Source organism: Amblyomma maculatum, chromosome 2 (genome assembly GCF_055883805.1).
Source record: "Amblyomma maculatum isolate TAMU_Amacu chromosome 2, ASM5588380v1, whole genome shotgun sequence".
Taxonomy (NCBI): Eukaryota; Metazoa; Arthropoda; class Arachnida; order Ixodida; family Ixodidae; genus Amblyomma; species Amblyomma maculatum.
Genome location: NC_139345.1, coordinates 19244705 through 19267443, shown reverse-complemented (window position 1 = coordinate 19267443; position 22739 = coordinate 19244705). Strand labels below are relative to the sequence as shown.

The window sequence follows — 22739 nt, the reverse complement described above, 5'->3', positions numbered from 1 at the left end:
GGACGGGGAAGGGGATCATCAGAGCATCCAGCAGTTATGATGATGGCTGCTGGTCTCCACTTATCTTTTCAACTCCCAGCAAACGCATTTTCGAGCCGCGAATCCGAACGTCGGGGGACCGTGCACGAAAAGATGCCGTTCACGTGGAAAAAAAGAGACGCGGCCAGCCGGGCCGCGCGTACACACACATTCACGCGGGCTACGGGGGAACGACCAGCGAAAATAGGTGAACTCGAGAAAGTCGGTCCTACTCCTCCTCACCACCGTCGAGCCCACGGCGACAGCGCTACCCTGTGAGAGCGAAAGAGCGGGGAGGGGAAAAGTGACCCCCCCCCCCCCTTTCTCTTCCCTTCCTTTCTTGCCGGTGCGTTTTTCCATTCCGTCTCGGGCGTCGAAAGAAAGTCCCGTCATTGCCGGTCGTGCACGCGCCGCCGGCCACGCTGACGCCTCGCAGCCGGACCGGTCGCCCGCAGACTTCGTGCGCGGCCCCGACAGCGGCCTGCGTCGACGCAAGAGGATCGTGCTGCAGTGGGGCAACTGTGCCTGGCCGTTAGAAGCGGCGGGAACGGCTTACCTTGCAACCACTCTCGGACCTCCTTTCTGTGCGTGTGTGTTTACTCCAGTGACTTGGGGGCGCGTTTCATGATCGCCACACGGCCACTCGGCAACAGAGATCTACTCGCTCGCACCACCGTCCTGCTCTGGAGGACTTAATTCGACAAAAGGTCGAGTCTTGATTCTGTAAGAAAGCAACACACACGTTCAGCGAGCCGGGGAACGCACAGTCCGCGGCCAACCCGCCGCAGAAGCCAACGACCTCGACTCTCTGGAGGAAGCGACCAACGGTGATCTGTTTCAAGAACGTGTCCATTCCGCTGCCCGCTCTGACAGCTTGTGATCGCACCCGTTCGTACAGAAGCCGCTGCCAGCCTCTTCGCGCGTTTTTGTTCACGGACTTTGGACGGCTGGAATCGAAGTTTTGTGCAGTACAAACCAGGAGTCGAGGCCTTCGTCTGTTGACATCGAGTGCCGCTACGAAGCTCTAAATTCAACAACATCGTTTAATCCCTGTCGAAGTGTAGATCTGACCGCTTATATATGCACCCGGCGACCCTCGTGGTCCGAACCAGTGACTGATTGACAGCCTTGCGTCAGTGTCTGTTTCTTGTGATCGAAGCACTACCGACAAACACAGCGAAGAGCGTAGTACACGCAGCACGTGCTCCGGCATCTGTTGCGGTTTTGACGTACCGCTGGCACTGTTCCCGAGCGGCGGCGGCAGCCGGCGTCTTTTGCCCCGGCGCGACGGCGGGTCGCTTTCCTGGACACCGACTGGATTTGGAGTTGAACCAAAAGCGGTTCGCTCTCGCCCCCTTTTCGACTCTCCCGGACAGGATCGAGGTCTGATTGCGTCCAAATTCAAAGCAACCGTAATGCGGTCGGCCTCCAAGCATAACCTCCGGCAGAACGGGTAAGCGCCTTTTAATGTTTGTCCGCCTTCTCGCCTCCTTCCCACAAAATTGCCCGCTGATTATCCTTGCCCACTGCGCGCCGCCAACAAAGTGTGGCACTGCCGCCTCCTGTCTCTGCTTCCGCGCCGCTGTTTATGCCCGTGAACGTCGGCTTTCAGCGTTATTTTATTTTTTGTTTAACTTCTCCCTACTTGAAGCAGCCGTTGAAAGGCGCTGTCTGTCGACACTGCCGCACTCGCCAATGCGCCAGCGCGGAGACCAGCTGACAGAAACATTGTTTCTATGTTGCCTAACCTCTTTGCATGGACGTTTTAGGGGTCAAAAAAAAAAAAAAAAAAAAAAAAAAAAACGATCTCCATTGCAATGTTTTCAAGGCGCAGTCCTTTATAGCGCAACACATAACGGGCAGCACAGGCACTGTATGGTTCCTTATGTGTTGCGCTAAAAAGGATTCTGCCTTGAAAACGCGAACTTACTAGCCCCGGAACAGTTGTTGCTAAACTCCATTGTAATGAAACCGCTATTTTCATGCCCTAAGAAGTTGATAAAGTTGATAGCCGACCAGCCACAAAAACCTGATCATCCCTTTAACAATAAATTCTGTGAACTTTCCCAAGGTCGTCCACTTATTATGACATGCGCATTAGCTCTAAAGGCTGCATTGTTAAACTTTCCTTTCGTCTCTCACGCCGTTCTTTTCTGAATGGGGAAATGCGTGATATGGCTTGTCTAGTACTTCCAGGTTTTTGTTGACCCACTGCACCAACACAATCGAACTCACCTATAGCTATTTCCACCCAAAATCACTTGGACAACCAAACGAGCACCATTACTTCATAAGATGGCACCGTAAAGGCAGCTTGCAAAAGGCGTCATATCTGGAAGCTATGCTGGTGTACGCAGCCGCTGTGAGTCTATGCTGATTTAGTCGTTTGATCGTCACCTGCTCTGACGGGCAGTGTAGAATCTACGCTTGCTTTACGGTTATGGTGCCTGTGACATCACATGCGAGCCATCTATCTATCTGTACGGGGCGGGGCTACTTATAGCGTGCAGGGCACACCTGCGCACACCACCTTTTCGTCAGAAGGTTGGTTATCTATGTTATGCAGTGAATTTAAAGGTGGTTGACAAATAAATAGAAACAAAAGACTCGACGCAGTACTTCGGATTCTATGAAGAGATTCGATGGGATGCATTGTTACAGCAGTTACACTCGGTAGCCCGCTTGTGTCAGAATTTCTTTATTATGGCGCCAGCCTTACTTGGCTATGTTTGCGAAAACGTAGAAGCAAAATGTAACATCTGATATGGCGTCACATTAAGATGAGATTGGTAGTCACGAATGTGTATGTAAATACAATTGGTATATAAATGCCATGATTCAGTCAGATCAGAGATCCAGTATGCATGACTATGGAGTCCATTACTTGTGAAGGTCAAACTCATGACCTTGACTAGTGTCTAGTTATGGCACTGAAATGTGCTGAGTCACGGTACTGAAATGTGATCTTTGTCATGACACTAGAAAGTGCTTAATCATGAATCTAGGAGCTACTAAAAAGCAGCCAAAGCACATGTTCGCGTATTTCTCTATTGCAGATCTTGCAGTGCTCTCAAAGTTTTTAACCTCACGTCTTCTATGGTTCTTGAAAACGATTATTCACTCAAGGAGAAAGAACTAACTGGATTCCCTTTGCGAGGACGAGATGAACACATTCTCTCTGATAGCTGCTCTTGCTGCCAGGGATGCCGTGAAAATTCACTTGGCCGTAATGTCAACGCGAATGGATTGAATGGGAGGTGGCGCTAAGAAGGCATGGAAATTGCAAGTGCTCTCGGAATTGCAAAGCGCGGTACATGAGGCCGCAATTACGGACACCCGTGGTGCATATCTGCTCCATAGTAATGACAGCAAGAGTGTTCATTACGTCCAGCCCCACCACGGGCCCCTATAGAGAGACCTCTAATCGGCACGCTGCTTTAACACCTGCTGTTTGTTGTGCTCCCTGTTTCAGGCCCTTGTATGTACGCCGGGTTAGGTTTAGTGGTGGGAGTTGATGTATATCGCATCATTGCTTATCCACGACAGAAAGGCACAACCGAGAATACGGGATGTATGCTCGTTGTTTATTTGAATGCGTGCTGCTAGTTTTTTTCTTTTTTTCGAGTTAACATAGGAAAGTGTAACGACACGCATAATGTTTGTTTTTCTTGCACTAACACTGCTGCTATCAGTCAGTTATTTTGAGCTTGCTGGCTTACTTTACCGCCCCTTTCCCCAACTGCTGTGAAAAAAAAAAATCTTATTCGCACAAAGTGAGTGTCTGACCAATGAAACCTGCCCATTGATTAATTAAATTTCAGGTCACGATGGTGGTTGAATTCGTCAGCACTCTAAGGCGAAGTTCTCGTGCTTCCTCTTTTTTTTTTTCCTTGGTACAAGCTGCGCGCTCCGGTGCGAAAAGACATTCAGCGGCTGGACGGAAAAATTCCTTTAAAATTATTGTCGCTGCTTCGGAACGTGACACCACGACCGCCCGCCGTATCCCCGCTTCTGTAGTCTGAATATTTACATGTCGTTTATTGAAGACCTCACTGCCTTTTTGTTTCTCTCTCTCTCTTTTTCTTGATTCTGAAGTGAGCACATAGCCCAAGCGAGGTCGACCGCGTGTGCTTAGTCATATTTTCACGCTTTCCCCCGCGCGGTTTCGCGGGGAAAGCCCGCCATGTCGTCGGACTGTTCCATTTGTTATTTCAGCGGAAGGCATTTGTGCATCGCTACTTGCACGCAGCAGCAGGAAAGAAAGGCGAGTTCACTCGGACTTATCCGGCCACCGTGAAAGGGCGAGCGTGCAAATTACGTTTCTTCGTTCACAGTGCGATAAATTACAACTGGAAAAGCGATGCTCGCATTCAGAATTCAAGATTTAGTGCGGTAATTATTTCGAAACACTAGTGGGGTGATAAACTTTGTGACCATGGCCCGGAAACCAATGTGTTTGAAAGTCATGTGCCCCGCGACCGAGGTTTTCAAGCAAGCAATGAACAGAGAGAGAGAAAACAAAAAAGAAAGCGCGTGAAGAATTCTCGTGCGCGGTTGCTGTCAGTGGCAGGGTGTAGAGCGTTTGGCACAGTTGTTTCCCCCAAGTCTTCCTTTTTTGTTGTTGTTTCATTCAGATACTGGTCTTCGTCAATGTGCGTCATCAGTTCACTACTTTGCTTTTGTGTTGTGCATGTTTGTTCCGTCTACGGAAATGTCGTCACATTTGTTCTAGGCGACCGGATTCTATTTAATGAAGCGAACAGAAAATGCATGTGTGTGAGTTTTTACAAGTATCCTTAGTCTGGCTGCTGTAGTTTAGTTATTTTGGTGAATGTGACGCAAATGCCGGCCGTTTACTGTTAGTCTTGCACGATAAGCGCGATGCGTACAACTCACACCTCTTTTAGCAAGTGCGCTAGTCATTGCGTGTGTATGTCGAAGGCTGGTACCACCCAAATGCGGACGCTCTACGCAATCAAGGTTCGCTACACTTTTTTCTTTTTGCAATTTCTGCACCTTTTACCGAAAACTGCGGATTACTTTGCGAATATGCAATATTAAAGGTAACGCCACTTCAGCGCTCGCCGTGCGATTTTTTTTTTTTTTTTTTTTTTTTTTTTTTTTTTTTACAGAGTATTTCACAAGTTGCTGACACAGTGATATGCTAGCAACTGTGTAGCTGGTCGAGCTTTTAGAGGCGGTGCAAGCCGCTGTTAAAAGTCAGCTCGCTGTGCTTGCGAGCTGACTTTTAACAGCGGCTTACACCGCCTCTGTGCTTGTCATGGCACACTGCTGATATTTCAGTGCTCATTTTCGCGGGCCCCTTTATGCAGTCGCTTCCCCGTAGTAGACAGACGCATGCGCTCTGTGAATAAAATCACCCAAATGAATAATTAAGACAAAAAGAGACATCCAGTACCATTCCGGTCTCCGCGATGTGCTCCTGTTCGGTAGCACAAATCTGCGTTTTTTTTTTTCTTCGAATTCTGCACATTCACCCGTCATTCTTGGGTTATCTATCGCCTTGCCTTGTGGATCGCAATCCTTTGTCTGGCACATGCCACGATGGCATCTGTTGCTGGCTTGCTGCTCTCCTTCACGTTGGGCGTCCTCCACAGTTCATCCTTCAGCCTCATCATCGCGTTCATTTGTGAGTTAACCTCCATCGTTCTGTCTGTCCGGTCACGTAAAGGGTGATTAAAAAAAAAAAAAGGAAAAAAAGATCACACGAGCGATATTCGCGTGGAAGCGTCGCCCGCGCTGCAGGGTATCCGATGAGCGAAGGAACTGCCAGTTGGCCAACAGTAGATGCTTGCGATCTGAACAGGAGAGGAGGGCGCGCTGAATAGAGGAAGAGGAGGACGTAAGCGAGAGGCCAGAAACAGCATGGGGCCGAGCGAGCGAGACTTGGAGAAAGAGCGGCGTAGGAGAAGAAATGGGTTGGAAGGGGGAGCCCCAAGTTCAGAGAGCGCGCCCAGTGACGCAAGGGGAGAGAGTGCGAAGCAGAAGAAACCGAGAGAAAGTGGTGCTCTGGGAGAAAGTATGCTCGCCGTGCGACCGACCGGATCGGATAGAACCGTTCGAATTTTGTTTTACTCCGCCGGCTCCTTCTTCCCGCACCTCTCCTCTTACCTAATCCCCCCTGTTCCGACACAATTAGGAGGCGAGCTGAGCAGTGCGGAGTTTGCAGTACCGCTGGAGCGGATGCTGGTGCGTGCTTGTTTAGGAAGGCGTGCGCGCGGCGTCAACCTGAGCCGAAGAACTGTGTTCGCGTTTCGTCCGTCGCCGCCGCAGTGTTGCAGTGTGTGCGTGAACCAACGCCGGCGTGGCGATTTGTCGGCTCGTACTATGTTTCGTGACTCGTTGCATCGCTGTGTCGCTCGAGCAGCACTGCGGCCAGTAGCTGTGTCGTGTCTGCTGTCGTCGCATGTGTGATCGCGGCTGCCGGCTGTGCGTGGATTGTTCGCCACCGCGGCAGCGACATTCGTGTCGTCGTGTCGGTTCGGTCGCCTCTTGTGGTTGCGTGAGAAATTGGATTTCGCCAGCGACTCCTTCCCAGGCGTCCGATACCGTTTCTTCCTTCTTTTGAGGTGAGCGGTGGGTAATTTTCGTAGCGCGCGTAATGGCGTAACCACGATGGTTCTGCCTTTGACCGGCTGAATATGAGTCTGTCGTTTTCCTCCTTTGTACGCGTTCCTTTCACCGGTATTTATTTTTGCTCCGCGATTCTGATCAGCTTATTTCGTCAGCGTGCTGTTCACTTGAAATGCAGTCAGTGCGTGTCCCATATGCGTACACGCAAGATTTTATGTCAACGTGCGTGCATTCTGAAGACATCGCCCCCAGAAGCAAAGCTTTATTATTATTATTATTATTATTTTTTTATTGGTTGCGTAAAGCACCGCGTCTGGTCAAGAGTTCGATCTCGGTCATCCTCGCCAGTCAATGCGGGGTGGCTACCTTTCTGTCAAAATAAACAAAGTGTAATATCTAGCTGCGGCAATCGGAAGGGTCGTTCTTTCATTCCGAAAAATTTGCGTGGGAAAGTGCACTAGCTTGATTTGTATCATGAGGTGATCGCGAAGCGTGACGTGTATCTTAGTCCGAATATTCTGCACGGTGAACTGGCTTCGCTCACTTGATTCGTTTTTTTTTTTTTTTTTTTTTTTTCTTGTTTTGCTGGAGCCATGATTGCCGTATAGTTTGGCGCTGTGTATCACGCGTGGGTGCAGATATCCAGTAATATGGCGCAGGCGTAAGTGAAAAGCAAGGAGTATATACGCTCAGAACCACGTTAGTTCATCGGCGACACTTTTTTTTTTTTTAAGTACAGTATGTCGTTAAGGCCTTGTTTATTTTTGCCATTCAGTTCTTTTTTTTTTTTTTTTTTTTGGGGGGGGGGGGATGATGTTGTGAGGCGACAGAGTTATCCATGGCTTCGGCAGTCAAAATCAGAATTTCATTTTATTCGCTGAACATTAGTAAGATTCTGTGTCCATTGAATGTCGAGTGGCAGTGCATATGTTTGTACACCCCTGTACGAGTAATGTCTGGCATGTTTGCTCGTGGGAACAATAAATGAGGTTATTTTTTATTTTTTTTTTTAAATCTTTTTCTCTGCTTATTTTCGTAATTTTAAATTGAGTTTAAGCAGTTGCTTACTGTCAGCATTGACATTGCGCATGACTGACTATACTACTTTTATTTTGTGCTGTTATTACGTTAATGCACCTCGAACTTGTGTAAAGTGTGTATTCTCACGTTCACAGCATATATCGACTGTTGAAAAGACAGTTGTAGGTATTCAGGCGACTATTTACGTGTCCATTTTTGGCGCATTGCTGCCAACCAATGAAAGCTGCCTCGCATTTGGTACAAACGCTACTGCCGCGGTACGGAAACAATTCCGCTCACTTATGCACAAGAAAGATCAAAAATCATTCATTACTGTGCATTGAAAAGGCTCGAATGAACTATATACAGTGGTAGTTTCGACCTTGTCTTGCTACTGACGCAGCATGTGTTGAGAAAACTACGCAAATGTGGAATTTAAAACAAGAGAGGGAGAGAAACTGCGCAAACGCGAGTTCTCGCAACGCTATTCTCGTGTCGTAGATGCCTTGTTTTCTCAAAATAATATGCATCAGTAATAACGCGGTAGTTCGATCGTTCCGTACTTTGTAAGGACGCGCGATTCTCTACAACTCTGCAAAGCTACGTAAGGAATAACAATTTGCGCCAATAGAACATCTGTGGTGCGATCGGTTCAACGGCTTGTGTTGAGGAACATGCATATAGGCGATGCGCGTGTAACCTGCATTTGTCAAGGAACGCTGCTGATGGCGAGTCTCCGATCTCGTGTTGATATGTGAGACTCATTCACTTTATGATTTTCGCCGACCGAAGGACCGAATCGCCACGTTCATAAAACAGATCACAGCATGACCACTGAATGGCCAGTTCATGCCAGCGATATGTGTAGCTCGCTATGTCGGGACTGTAGGCAATATGCCCTCCTCTTCTTCTTTCATCCAGTAGAGACAATACGCAGAATCTAGCCGCATGTGAAAGCAACGGAAGAGTCACTAAACGACGCTGTGCAAGCCGCGGGTGTAGCAAACGGAACGAGAAACGACAACGCGGTTTCTTCCCGTCGCCTTCAAGAAGGAAAGGAAAAAGATGGTGGCCGTTATGTTGGGCAACGACTGGAGCGAGGCCAATGTCTAGAGCATAAAGGCCAGGCCAACGCCATAAATACGGAAAACTAAAGCGCTCAGTGAACGGGGGCCCCCATCGTTTGTTCCTCCGCGTGCAGGCACACACACGCACTGACCGAAGCGCTTCGGAAAAGCCCGACGGAAATCGAAGGGCCTGGTAGCGGCGGTAAAAACAGCAGGCAGGGACCGCAGGGAACTTCAATGAAGCGCGACCGCGGCACGCACATTGGGTACGGAAACGGCGAACAGAATCCGAGGACTTTCGTGTGTCCGGTCCGCGAGTGCCACTTCGGTCCCTGTGGAAGGAAACAGCCTCCATACCCCCTTGCCCTTCCTTTACTCGCACGTAAACATATACACATAGGCACCCACTCTTCTTCTCTTCCCCGAACACTCCGACGCCCGAGAGTGCTCGGGTGCCGCATCCTATTTTCAGTAGCCCGCGATGATGGCGGTCTGCCGCGCAGTCGGTCGCTGTTTGTTAAATTTGCCCGCGACGAATATGAAAGGGATGCATGTGGAGGAGGAAGTGGTCAGCGCCGCTCGCGCGGCGTTGCATTGTTCTCGGGCTCGGACCAGGAAGCAAGGTCGCCCCTGGAAGATGTCCACCGCACGGATTCACACGCTCGCATCTCTCTACTGCCGCGTCGGTTCCGCCATCCGCGCCCGATGGAGCGTTTTGCGTGGAAGGAGAGCGTCCCGCACCGCTGAACACGGCGCGGCATCTGAAACGCCGCCGCGCAGCTGACGCGAGAGTAGCGAGGCGTAAATATGCCAGTGGGGGCTGTGTGTACACCGGACGTGGCCTACCTTACAGCGCGGGATGGAAGTGGAACGAAAAAAATGTTTAAATGAACGAGTATATGGAAAGCAAGCCTTTGGACTTTCTTAGCTCTGCATTGTATTTACACGTGGACACAGTCAATAAATTCTGCCCTGTGCTGACGTCCGGACGTGGCTGCTTGGCTTTGAGGCCGCAAGCAGTGCAAGACGGCACATTCGGCACTACTCTAAGCGCACGTTTGCTTGTCGATTGAACACACTGCCGCATGATGATCGTTAGTTGGCACAATAATCAAGTCACAAATGACAGTCATGCTCGGCATGTACCTCGCCGTGGTGGTGCAGTGGTTAGGGCGCTCGACTGTATACTGTACCCAAGGATGAGAGATCAAAGCCCGCTACGGTGGCCGCTTTTCAATGGAGGCGAAAAGCAAGACGCCCATGTGCTGTGCGCTGTCAGTGCACGTTACAGAAACCCATGAAGATGGTTGACATTAAGCCCTCCACTACGGCGTCACCCGTAGCTTGCGTCACTTTGGGAAGTTAAACACCACAAACCAAACCATCATGCTCACCATGTGATTACGCATTGCCTTCTCAGCAAAGATTGCTTAGACACTGCGTCGCGCTTTCGGATATTAGAAATAACCGTCGGGCAGAGCTTTCTTCGCTTCAATGAGCGAGCGTGAAAGTGTTGACCTAATCCAGCGTCGAGGCCCAGCGCAGTGGAAAATTTATTCACCAAACAGGCCAGAGAAATGATGTCCTTTACTGTGCATCTTTAGACAGGGATGTACTGGCCAAGGGCGAACCAACTAACCGGTAATCTTGCTATTATTTCTTGGATTTTCTGAAGGTCGTAGCAAACGGCCCTTCAGCGAGACGGTTCGTTTCGCAAACAAATGTTATAGCATTCACTTCACTGCGCGCGTCTTTTTTTTTTTTTTTTTTTTTTTTTTTTTAAGTTCAAGTGCGTATTGGCTTGCCTCGCTGTGAGCTTACTCGTAGGGGCTGCCCGGTTCCCTTTTAGGCTTCCACATCGACGGAAGACTTCGGACAGAAGAAACAGGAACGCAGTGTGGCGACATACGAGACATACGACAGCGTATGCCCGATGGAGCTGTATTATCGTCTTCTTAACAAGATTTTCACACCAGAGCAAGAAGCATATTTTCGCTATTTCAAGATGCAACGAAGTTAGATTAGCTTTGCAAATTCATGGGGATAACTTCCCCGTTTTATGCTACGGTACTCAGTTTGGTGTTTTATTTAAACCTACTGTATACGTTTTCAGTTTCCGCCAGCAAATTCCACGATTGTCTAGCACAATTCCGACCAGATTTATGTCTGCACCACAACTTTTCACTTTAAGTCAGTGAAACTCGAGCACATTGCAGACTCAATAAACTCCCGCATCTATATATAGGTTGCTCCTTTCAACATCCGTCGTACGCGAATGTATGCAAGCGTTTCTGAAGGTGAGGGGTACACCGTTATATCCAAGATTAGTGAAGGATTACGAACAAGAGAAGACGAAGTTTGCACACGTTACAGTCTCGGTAACTGTTCTTACCGCTGCGGACAGAATATATGGGTTGCGAGCTGCAGTCGAGGTTGTAGAGACTCAGGTGGCTATAGTTGTGTGTCTTACTGCGTGGTCGACGCCCCTTGTACCTGAACTTCACAAACCTGCAGGTTGAATATGAGGTAGTTGCTGGTTACTATAGCGGCATTAGTGCAGCAGTTTTCTGTCGGTATCATCCGCAACATAAGTACATTGTTTCAGCAGTGTTTGCTTTAGTGCTAGTTAACTCATGTTATGCTTGTTCCGTCTACATTTATGGACTGTGCGTTGCGCTGTGCAGCAATTCTTCGTTATTCATTGATGTTGTCCCACTCGATTGTATGTGTTTGCCTCGGGCCAACGCGCTGATTGCCTTGCCGAAGGCTAAGTTCTTAGCATAACGTAGCGTAATTTATTTCGATGCCTAAAACAAACAAACAAACAAACAAACAAACAAACATCAGTTTAATTTTCATAAACACTTATCCAAACGGGGGGAATTAAAAGAAAGCCTTGCTATTAACTCAAAAAGTTGGATGGCACGGTACTTATTTCTCATCGTAATGTGCTCTCTTTGAGCAGTTTAATGCAGACGAAACTAGAAATGCAGCAGCTACTTTGCAATTCACTTTTTATGTACACGCCGCAGCATCAAAGAAATGGAAGTCCATGTCCCCCGAACGTCTCATAAGACATCTCAGAACTTCCACTCGGACTTTGCTGGATCCGTTTGACATATTACGTGTCGTATATATTCATAGCTGGACAAATATTCAGTCCTACAGATCTTACAAGGAATGCACGGTTGCGCACAGCGGAAGCACAACTGTCAAGCTCGGAAAGTGCAAATTGGGATACCAGTCACCAGGGGCACGCCTTTTTGCTTACTCGGGACTGTCCATAAAGGAGCGGCCATGTCATTCAGCGTGGTCTTCTTCGTGCATGGTGCCCGCCAGATCGCTCCATCCCGTTTGTGCGCATGTTAAGCAGACGTGTCGAGGCAGTGTCCGACCATTGCGGCGTCTACTTCGCAGCGCTCAATTGAGCGTCAAACGAGCGAGACGCCCCTGTCAAGGGTTGCCTGAATGCAAAGTTGAGGCAATTTTCAGTTGGCACAGTTTCGTAGTTGATGTTCCGGACGTGGACGATTGCTTCTTGCCAACAGCCTCGCGCCGTCGGCGTAAAGTGAATGCAGTGATTGCCGCGTCTGTTCTCCGAACCATGCGCGATTGTAGCTGGCATTAGGCAAGGTCGTTCGTTTCCTGCCTCGATATAGGCTACTGCAGGGAAGGATTTGCGTCTCTGTTTACCTGCCCCTGAGGCGTCTTTTGCGGATGTACGCTCGCCGCTGGTGTGGCTTCTCTATAGTCGCTTTGCTTGGTCCTCACTTCCTGAGACCTTCGCAAGGACGGGAATTAATTATAGTCTTTCTGTGTGGAATTGATCGTTCTCCATCGAATGCGTCAGATGCTCGTAGTCAGTCGAATTAATACAAAGAAGTCAGTCGATTTCCTCCACTTCAACGAACAGCTGCTCGAGAACAAATCCATCTTATAGCTGCTCTGGTTCTTAACGGGAAGCTAGCCTTGGTGATTTATATATTTCTTGTTCACAAAAAGCCGAACCCTAATGAGTATTGCGGCACCCTGGGATGTAAGCAGTATACTGCATCCTGTATCTGCATCCTGTAATTTAGAGGAATGGTTAAACATGTATTTAGCAGCTGAGTGTTTTCAGCGTGCTGTCGTAGCAATTTATTTGGTACTGAAGTGGCTGGAAAGTACATACCCGGAGGGCAGTAATGAAATTCCTTTCCTTGAGTTATAGCTTTTCTGTTCATGTTTTATGTTCCGCTAGGAGGTGCTCAGGCTAGCGTCACAAAGTCGAATGAAATACTGAAAGACACAGTACAGCCGCATGATAGAGAGCGGCAGATGGATGCGTGATTAATCAAAACAACCCGAGGAGCGAAGCAAACGGCTTTCAAGGGCAGCAGTCGGGCGTGCACTAATAAAAAGTGTTCACTGCGAATGGCGGGAGATGCCTTTCTCAGATTGGGACATTAGACAGAAATTCTCGACTGCTCCCTCCAAACGTATGCTTCGAAAGCGACCAAATATAGCCAAAGATCGAACTGCCACTTGGGGCACTGCCACGGCGCGCGTCTGTAGCCGTCCCTCCGGACTTGCGGGACAAGTAAGGGGGGGTGCATTCTCGCCTCTGACCTTGGCGACGAGTGTCTGGACGATGGCCAGCGGCGGGGCTGCGCTGGCCGGCCGGCCGGAGAACTGTGCGCCCTGAATACAGAGCAATCTCGCGCGCGTTTCGTTTCCCTGCCGGCCGGCAAGCGTGCGCAGTAGCGCCCCAGGCACGCAGTGGCGCCAAGGAACTAACGGGTCTCTCGCTCGCCGAAAGCGCTGTTGTGGAGTCTGTCCTGGCAGGCGTTGCTGCCACCTTGCGATTCGATATCGCTGCCACCGCTAGTGTGCCTGCTGCTCGCTTGAAATGCGGCCGGACTTCCTGGTTGTTCCTGGTTCATGAAGCGCTTCTCGGGAAATCGAGAGTGACTGAAGATGCATGCAAAGTGCGTGCATTGATATGCGAAGTACATGTGTATGGCGCTCAAATAAGGACCTACGTAACACAGGAAGAAACAGTGTCTCGATGTGGTCGTGGAATGTTCTATGTTTATTTCCACGCGCTTTCGTTACGGTGCGCTCCGTGGAGTGAGAGCTGTACGGCGCGCAGACCATTGTTTGACGCGTTTTTTTTTTAATTATTATTACCTTTACGCATCTAGTGAGAAACCGTGCAGGTAGATGTAGCGGGAGAGGTGCAGCTCGAGGAAAGGAAAACAGTCACTCTCGGTAAGCATTGTATGTCCGTTAATGTGACAGCGTATATAGCGGGGTTTTGCACACGATACTGCTATGGGACCATCAAAGTGACCGAAATGCTCGCGGTGAACCGTAGCCTCTAAATCAGGGCATGGGTAGCACATTATACACGGCGTTCGCGTGCTGTGAAATGTTAGAATCTGCAAGAGAAATAACAACAGCAACAATAAATAATAGTAGAAGTGCGTTTGAGATAGATGCCTTCGTATTGGAACAAACAGTATCTTCCGAATCATTATATTTATGCAAGTCGCAAGGAACCAATGTGTAATAGGCGCAAAAATGCGGCTTCATTAACATAGGCTCGTTATTTTTTTTTGTGTGTGTGTGTTTTCGTGCTTATAGCTGTTGAACACGATGAGGAATGACGCACGACGTATGTTGAAAACACCATGAAGGATACACGCTTTGACTATTTATTTTTATCTGCTTGATTATGCGTGCTGACATTTTTGTAACCATTGTTTTACAGGTTTATTGGAAACGATAAACTAAATAAAATATTTTTACCTGCACGATAAGACCAGATCCTGTCGTGGTAGTAATAAAATAAGAAGCGTTTAAAACTGGACTGGCTGGTTTGCATTCAATGCGAGTGTAGTGGATGCACGCAGAAAATCATACCTATCAGTCTATCAGTGTTCGAAACCGACCACCAAGGGTAGAACGAGAAAAAGATGGCTGCACAATGTGAAATGGCATCTGGACAAGGGTTTAGGTGGAGCCTCAGTTCGCAAGCTGAGCTAACATTTCGACAAGTGATCTTCTCTTCTTCTGTACGTATGTCCTCCAATGCATCCACAAGGAGCCCGAAGCTTTTCTCGGCAGTCCGCGCAGGAGATTGTTTGGTACAAGGAATCGGCTGCTGGCAATCAGCAGCCACAAGGCAAGGATGTCACATAACTAGGGTGTTATATTAACTAGGCTCACCTTTTTCACCTTAAAAGAGTGTTTAGCGAAACACCAGGAGGACCAAATGGAGTGTGGTATATTCAGAACCGCACTAAAGGCTGTCGCGAAGTTCTTTATGAGCACTTATTATTCCCCTAAGTTTCAGGTGTTCGTCAAGACGTCGGTTTTGACACGTGAAAACGTTTGCGCGTCGAGAGGCAATGATAAAAAGTCATATGTGCCAAGCAGAGGCCTATGACATTTAACCATTTAACCATAGGGCTATTATGTTATAAGCGTCCAGCCGTATGCGTTATAGGTTTATACTTTTTGGGCTGCTCGGGTAGTAAAAAAGCTAAATAAGCCTTAACATTCCGGGATTTAAAACAATATATAAATTAGGACTGAAAGAGTTTAAGCCGAAAAGTTAGTTCGAAAATATTATCTGCTTGGATTTTCCTTTACAACCCCTCAGCATGCTGTGTAAGCTCCTCTTACCTGAACTAGAAGAAACTTCTGTTTCAATAAAGCATATAAACAGCACAGCTAATCTAATCCATATTTATAGCATTTTTCGTCATTCATGGCAGATGTCTCATATTTCAGCTGCCGAATAATAATAATAAAAAATAGTTGGTTCACAGGAAGGGAAATGCGCAGTATCTGTCACTTTTTTCTGTGGACACCTGAACCGCGCCGTAGGGGAAGGGAGGAAGGTGGGAGTGAAAGTGGAAAGAGAGAAAGGGGAGCCGCAGTGGAGGGCTGCGGAGTAATTTCGACCACCTGGGGATATTTAACGTACGCTGACATCGTACAGCACACGGACGCCACTTCGTTTCGCCTCCATCGAAACGCAGCCGCCGAGGTCGGGTTCGAACCCGGGCACTCCGGACAGTAGTCGGGCGTCTTACCACTGCACCACCCCGGCGGGGCAAAAGTGAAGCAATTTCATACAGTGTGGGACTAGTTCAAGGTGTACAGGACGCCATGGAGGCTTCGCTTCAGTGTTCGACTGAAGCACTGCAACCGATGCACTATGGCACGCACCATCATAACTGCGTTCTGTTGCGATGCTTCTGCTGTTGCAACGTTGCCACACTTCGCATATTGTATCATCTGCTGGTCGCAACAACGCGACGAATTCGGCGCGCCTCGATTCAGGCGCCTGCAGAGTTTCTCCTTTTCTTTTTCGTATGGGACATGTCCTCCTGCGTTATGGTTGCGATGAAAGGAAAGAACCTTCTCCACGCTAAACGCGTGTTTATGCGAAATCTGCACGTTGTTCGCTGCTTTGACAAAAAGAAATGTATAATTAAGGCAACATGAACAGCGCATTGCGTTCCTTTAAGGAAAACTTGTGCGGAAGCGAGGGCTGAAGTGACATCACATCACATCACATCACATCACATCACATCACATCACTTTATTTTCCTTAAAGACCCCTTGCGGGGTGTTACATAAGGGGGGGGGGGGGGGGGGGGTTATGAAGTACAGGTGTTCAATGCAGTCATGAATGTTCCTGGGCAGGTGATGGCAGCGATATCGGGGGGAAGGCCGTTCCAGTCAGCTGCTACTCGGCAAAAAAATGAATGGGTACGGGCACGTGGGCGCAAAACTTGAAGAGGGTGACTGATGCGATGGGATCTGCGCAACGGGGGTGCGCAGATGTAGGGTTCTTGTCGTACGCTTGTCATGCCTTTCACGCTACAGTGGGATATTTTGTGTCCCTTCGACCTGCTGTAATGACAACACCTACAGAGCACGTGTTTGCAATGCCTGGCTCTTGAAGTTAATTATATGCTCGCTGTCTGTCAGTTTTTCGAACTAGGAGCGGTATAACAGGATGTGAGATGTGCTTTGCAACAAGTCACGATAATCGTCTGTAAATTACCGTATTTTTACACGATTCAGTTCCTTCAACGCGCAGCATCGGGAACCCTACTTGCGCTTTGTTCTTCCGTGTACGCGGCCACTTCGACAGCTGTCTTAACTGTCTCTGTCGTATTTTCCATGTTTGCAGACGCTCCATTAACGACCACCATTCACTGAAGGTGTACGTTGCGCCTTACTTTACAGTTTCTTCGGGAATGAGCGGGTCAAGCGTGCAAAGGTGAAAGTCACGTTACGGCACGCGAATTCGAGCATATCACGTTTCTTTCATGTGTTCAAATTCGCGTGCCGTCACAGACACGCGCCAGTCCGCGCGCTGTCTTCGCCGGCCGAGCTCGTGAAAGGAATGGAAGTAAAAGCGATCGTCCCGGGCAGCGTTAAGGGGAAACCTTGAGGCGTCGACGGATCTAGGTGTAGGTCGTTGCAAGCTCGGCCGGTCAAGAGACAATTTCGCCCGCAGAGAGCAGGAAAAGGAGGAGAAAATGCCGAGGGGAACGAAATGGAAGCAGAGGAAAGGAAGGCGTGCACATGAGAAGCCTCGCTTTGCTGCGCGCGTGTAGGCTCCGAGAAACAGAAAAAGAGAAAGCGGCCGAGGGAATTGATACGCCGCGCCCGCGACCTTGCCAGCGCGTCAGAATCAAAGCGAGAACGCTTTGGGCGCTGCTCTTCGCGTTGCGCTAAATAACTTCAAGGAGAAGGCGCTTTTTTTTTTTTTTTTGTCCCCTTCCTTTACCGGGGAAGCGAGTTGTGGGAAGTGAGTTGTTGATTGATGTATCGAGGAGCGTGTAACGCCGCCTTTCTAGAAGCGCATAAAAGTAGACTAAATCCCTGGCCATTTTTGTCATTCATCTAGCACTTGTTGTAAGTTGTTATCCTCGCTAGCGGTTTACGATTGAAGCATGGTGGCACGAACAAATTTTCGTCAACGCAAATCAGTGCTTACGATTAAATTTAGTAATATGCGTTGTGGGGCTAGTTGGTTCATACTCAGATAGGTTTTATGCGCACAAAAAGGCGACACAAAAAGAAAAGGGAGACAGGACGGAGCGCATCCTGTCTCGAAGGAGACAGGATGCGCTCCGTCCTGTCTCCCTTGTCTTTTTGTGTCGTCTTTTTGTGCGCATAAAACCTATCCGATTAAATTTAGATCGACTTTACGAGTGTAAGTTGCGACTCTTGGTGGTTCTTACTAACACTGTGCTGAAAACAGACTCAATATTAAATGAATGCCAAGTAACACTCTTATTTCACTTAAGACTTTATAATCTGTAGAACCGGCTTTTCCTCGGTATTTCTAAATATCTGGATAGTCTTTTTGTCAATAATTGCATCAACCCCGAGAGCTGGTTTCCATTTGCCGAAAGTAATAGATGCGGCTACAGAGGCCACGGAGCATTATTTCGCCATCCATGGCAGGGAAAAAGAAAATGAAATTGAGAAAAACGTATCACTCCCCGGCACGGAGCTGTGACGCGCGCTTTTACGCGGGGACATAGTGACGTAACAAGGCTCACTTGCCATGCCATTGAAACGCTAATCAAAATGTCGGCAAGCCGGCGCCTGCTATCGCATTACAGCCAGGCGCATAAAGAGGAATAGCGAAGGTCGGCAGTTGTGGCAGAAGCCAAGGCCTTGGGCTTGCGCGATGAGCTAACTGGCGCCTCGTCCGCGCTACCTACTAGTTATCGCTCGCAGTAACCGAGCAGGGCCCGCATTGCGCACGCACGTGGAATGCCATACACCAACAGGGATCGCTATGCACGACGGGAAAAATAAGAGAATGGCTGCGCAGCGGGGCGGAACGGGACTCGGAAAATATCAAGGTTGGCATCAATCATCTTGCATGAGCTCCCCGGGCTTCACGTTTTCCGTCCGATTGGCCCTGTCTATGCCTCGACATGCAGCAGCTTTGACGAACTCTGAAAAAAAAAAAAAAATGTAGAGAAAGAGAAATCAGTTTCCACCGTACACATGGCGCGTGGCGCCACACAAGTCGATTGATGGAGTGCGTTGTCCTATTCATTCGATGGCTTTGACGAATGGCCAGACCTTTCGAGGCACCACGGATGGTCGATGACAGATGAGTTTGCGTCTCTCAGCTCGTGGTTGCAGGCAGTCTGGTGGATGGAGAGATCTGTCTTCGGTCGTCAGCGCCAGGGCACAAGTGACGACGTGCACTTACATGTTCTACTGCTCCAAAGAGCCATGCTCGCAACGATTGGTTTCCTGTATATATCTTAGTCGCCCACGAAAATAAAGAAGACGATTTACTGCGCCCCGTCCAGAGCACTATGCAGTCAGCGTTTAGCGGTACTTGCGGCCTCATTCCCTTTGCACAACGCATCACACTGTAGACTGTATTACCGTGGTTTCTGTCCTCACTGACGGATGTACTTAAGGCGTGAACGCAACAGTAGAGCAAAAAAAAAAAAAAAAAAAAAAAAAACCAGCGTAATGGAGAGGGAAATGAGAAAGCAGCACCAAACGTGCTTATGTCATCAGAAGTTTCGTTTGAGTGCACGATTATATTCACTGCTCTAAGCTGATTTCTGTCGTACAGTGAGATGCGTCGACGGTTACCGAGCAGCATAAAAAGCCTACTATCAGGCAGCTGTGATCAAAAGCCGTGGTGGGACAAGGTAAGGAAATAAAAATGAGCTATCTTAGTCCGTAGAACTAGGTATAACGGGCTGAATGACGGTTAGGGCGTCGTCAGAGTTTTGTGCCCGAGATGATATCATGGCGCGGAACACGGACTTAGTACTATATTTGCCTCGGTCCTGCGCAGCAATGTTCAGAATGTACCCCCCCCCCCCTCTCTCTCTCTGTTTTTATTTGAAAGCATGAGGTCGACTTCAGGCAGAGAAGAATATCTCCAGCAAGAATAGATACATCTTCACCAAACCTTGGGACCTACTTCCCTTACTGTTTGTTTCCACAAAAGCTCAATGAATCCGCCATTCGCAGCAATAACGTATTCAATTCGACTTCTGAAACGGCTAAATACTCGAATCAGCTTTTCCTAGGTAATGTTAACCATTGAGTCAGCAATGGCGGCCCTCCTTAGCGACTGTTTCGTTTTATGTAGCTCTTTGTTGCCATTTATCGCAATGACACCCCGGACATAGTTGTCGAGCTGATTTAAATCCGACGAGACGAACTATGAAGCCGCAAGTCGGGACTGACGTGGTCGTGAAAGCTGTCAGCCAGCCGATCCTGGGGGGACGGTGGTGGTGAGACTGGAGTCGAATCTTACTCAAATATATAACGTCTTCCTTTCGATACATTCTTACCAACGGTGGCACACCCCCACGTACGTGGCAGCTTTAACGCTAAGTATACTTCTGAAAAGAAGTGTGGCAACATGATCTCATCCTCGTTGCTGACGACGGCTCATTACAAATGACGAACATTTTGTGTGCATTGCTGTAGGCGCACCATCAACGCTTGTGGAAAGCCACCTGTCGTTACGGTGGTTAACTATGTGGTCTTAGTCAAAGTACTTTTCATGTAACAAAAAAAAAAAAAAAACAGCATTTGAGGCTCCTCAGGCTCCTTAAGTCACGCTTCGACCAGATCAGACGATTCTGCCCAGTTTTATCAGACATTATTTGCGCCCTCCGCATGACATAACAATGACACTTTTAGTCCTAGTACACAGCGAGCTTTACAGTCGACTCTGCGACTTGGAGCTCCTTTGCAATGACCCTCACTGACTTTCCTGGGTAGTCACTCACGTTGACGTGCAGCCGCTGGAACAAATCAGGCGTTTCGACGATATCTAACAGCTGACTGTGCTTTTTCTTTTCGCCACTGATGCCACGTCACCTCCAGAGCGCACCAGTTATTTCTGCACCTTATAAATGAAAGACTTAGCTAAGTTAAGAAAGGTGGCATTTTCCAAGTCGTGGTTTGCGGCCCGGGCATCGAGGACTGCATGGAGGTCCATATCCTTCGTAGGCTTATTATATAATTCCACCTTGGAACAAACTATGCAATATGAATGGCAAGGCTTCCATAAGTAGCTGCAAGTCCAGGTAGATATAGTGAGCCTTACTGGTATATATATATATATATATATATATATATATATATATATATATATATATATATATTGTGAAAGAAGGCTAGGTTGAGACGGCAAGGTCGTGACAGCAAGGCCAGCGATGCCTTGTAGCGTTTTAATCCGATGACAAAAACCCAGGCGCGTGCCGGCGCCGGCGCCGGCGCCACGGGACGATGATGATGGTATGTACTAATGAAAGAGGAAGATCGTGGAATGAACAACAAATTAAAGAACATCCACGGAAGGCTCACAATATATATATATATATATATATATATATATATATATTACGCGCGTTTGCTTCCAGCCTCACGGCATTCGTGATAAAGTTTGAAACGACTTTTTTTATGCCTGATCCTATCACGACTGCGATTTCTTGTGTTATATGTACTTTCGAGGGTTTCACTTTCTTCCCGTACAGGCGGTATCTCGGAGTACTCCGAAGCAAAATATTTCTTAGAGGCCTGATTTGCATGCCATAGTTGCTTCAAAATCGCTGCTGCATGTCGTCACGGTGACACAATACAAGGCCTGATTTTTAAAATTTTTTATTTTTATTTTTCTGTTTTTTTTTTTTTTTTTTTTCCGGTCGTAACGCCAAATGATGTAAGAAGCAGCAGGGAAGCGATAGCGAAGGAATGCCGAATTTCTTGGGTTGGGTTCTTGGCAGCACTTCAAGGATATTCTATTGCAGAGAGACAATCAATAGCTGAGCTGCTTTATCCAGACCCAGCCTCTCCTTGGGGAACAGTGCCAGGATTATACGGAGACATCGTAAAACAATACTGGGAGGTTTTTCTTTCTGTTCTGGGAAGCTCGGGACATAGCGCGACTCTATGCCAGTTTCCGCACATTGAAGCAATTTGCTCACTGCACAGCACTGTTCATTTAATTTAATGCACTATACTGCATCCTTGGTGCGTAGGAAACGGGGGAATTATTAGAAGTAGCTTGGAAATGGTTGAAGGAAGTCATTGTATGCCAAACGGGTGGTGGGAAGTCATCCACTTGTCAGGTCCGAAACCTTTAGCGCTCCCTTATTAATCATGAAGCCTATATGGATGGGTCGTCAGGTTTATTGTAAGTAGCCACAAGAAAATAAGGTACATGAAATAAAGTACTATCTCATTCCTCGGTCGGACGTCTGTGCAATCACTTCTGCAGCGAAAGTTTTTTTCACGGTGTATACGAAGGAAGCCAACAGTCGCTTTGATGGATACGCAGATCAAGCATGGCATTTTTAAGGTGCACTAAGGCATGGTTACTTATGCATGGTTTTCACCGTAAGGTAACCTGAGATAAAGTAAAACAAGATACATAACACTCCTCACGTGGGGACTGAATCTATAGTTTCTGCATTTCGCATGATCCACCAGTGGAGACCCGTGAGCCGCTGTGTTCCCATCCTATACACGCTGCTCTTTGTCGCAAAAGGAACACGAGGCCGCGGCTGAGTCCGGGGCAATATCTTGCACGCATATTTAAAAAAGAAAGAAAAAGAGATTGTGAGACGTTAGTTTGTGCCGGCGAGATATGGGGTGACTTGGCTCTTGCAGTGTTTGATTTCAAAACCATCACACCGCGTAAAGCGGCGCCCCCATTCTCATTTTTGGAGTGAAATCTCCTGCCGCATGTGCAAGTGGTTTGCTTGGACATGGTAACAATGCCGTTGCATGCCATAGTGGAGAGACATCTTGGAAACTAGAAGAGGGCTGCGGATCTTTCTTTGGTTCTATTAACTACATCATGTTGCAGATAAAAATGAACCAACTCGCCCGCAAACATATTCTACTACATATTGTTCTTATGCCCCTATAAATGAGTTGCTGACCCCCTCCCCTCTCCCCCCTCCCCTCCCCCTCTCACACCGAAGGTTTAGGCCTCAGTATGTTATATATATTAATTGCATGGTT

The 22739-nt window shown here is 48.0% G+C and overlaps 1 protein-coding gene across 3 annotated transcripts in view; it reads left to right on the top strand.

Moving 5' to 3' along the window:
* Nucleotides 1-371: 371 nt before the first annotated feature.
* LOC146198098 (uncharacterized) overlaps nucleotides 372-22739 on the top strand; it is a 104456-nt gene continuing 82088 nt past the window's right edge. The window contains exon 1 of one of the 3 annotated variants that reach the window (XM_084593420.1): nucleotides 372-1471. Coding sequence is in view for 1 of the 3 variants with exons in the window: in XM_084593419.1 (XP_084449545.1) it covers nucleotides 5576-5668 (93 nt within the window). In the remaining 2 variants the exon portion in view is untranslated. Of the gene's footprint in view, nucleotides 1472-5529; nucleotides 5669-5891; nucleotides 6609-22739 lie in introns of those variants that run through there. The other 2 variants (XM_084593419.1, XM_084593421.1) reach the window with 2 other exon arrangements.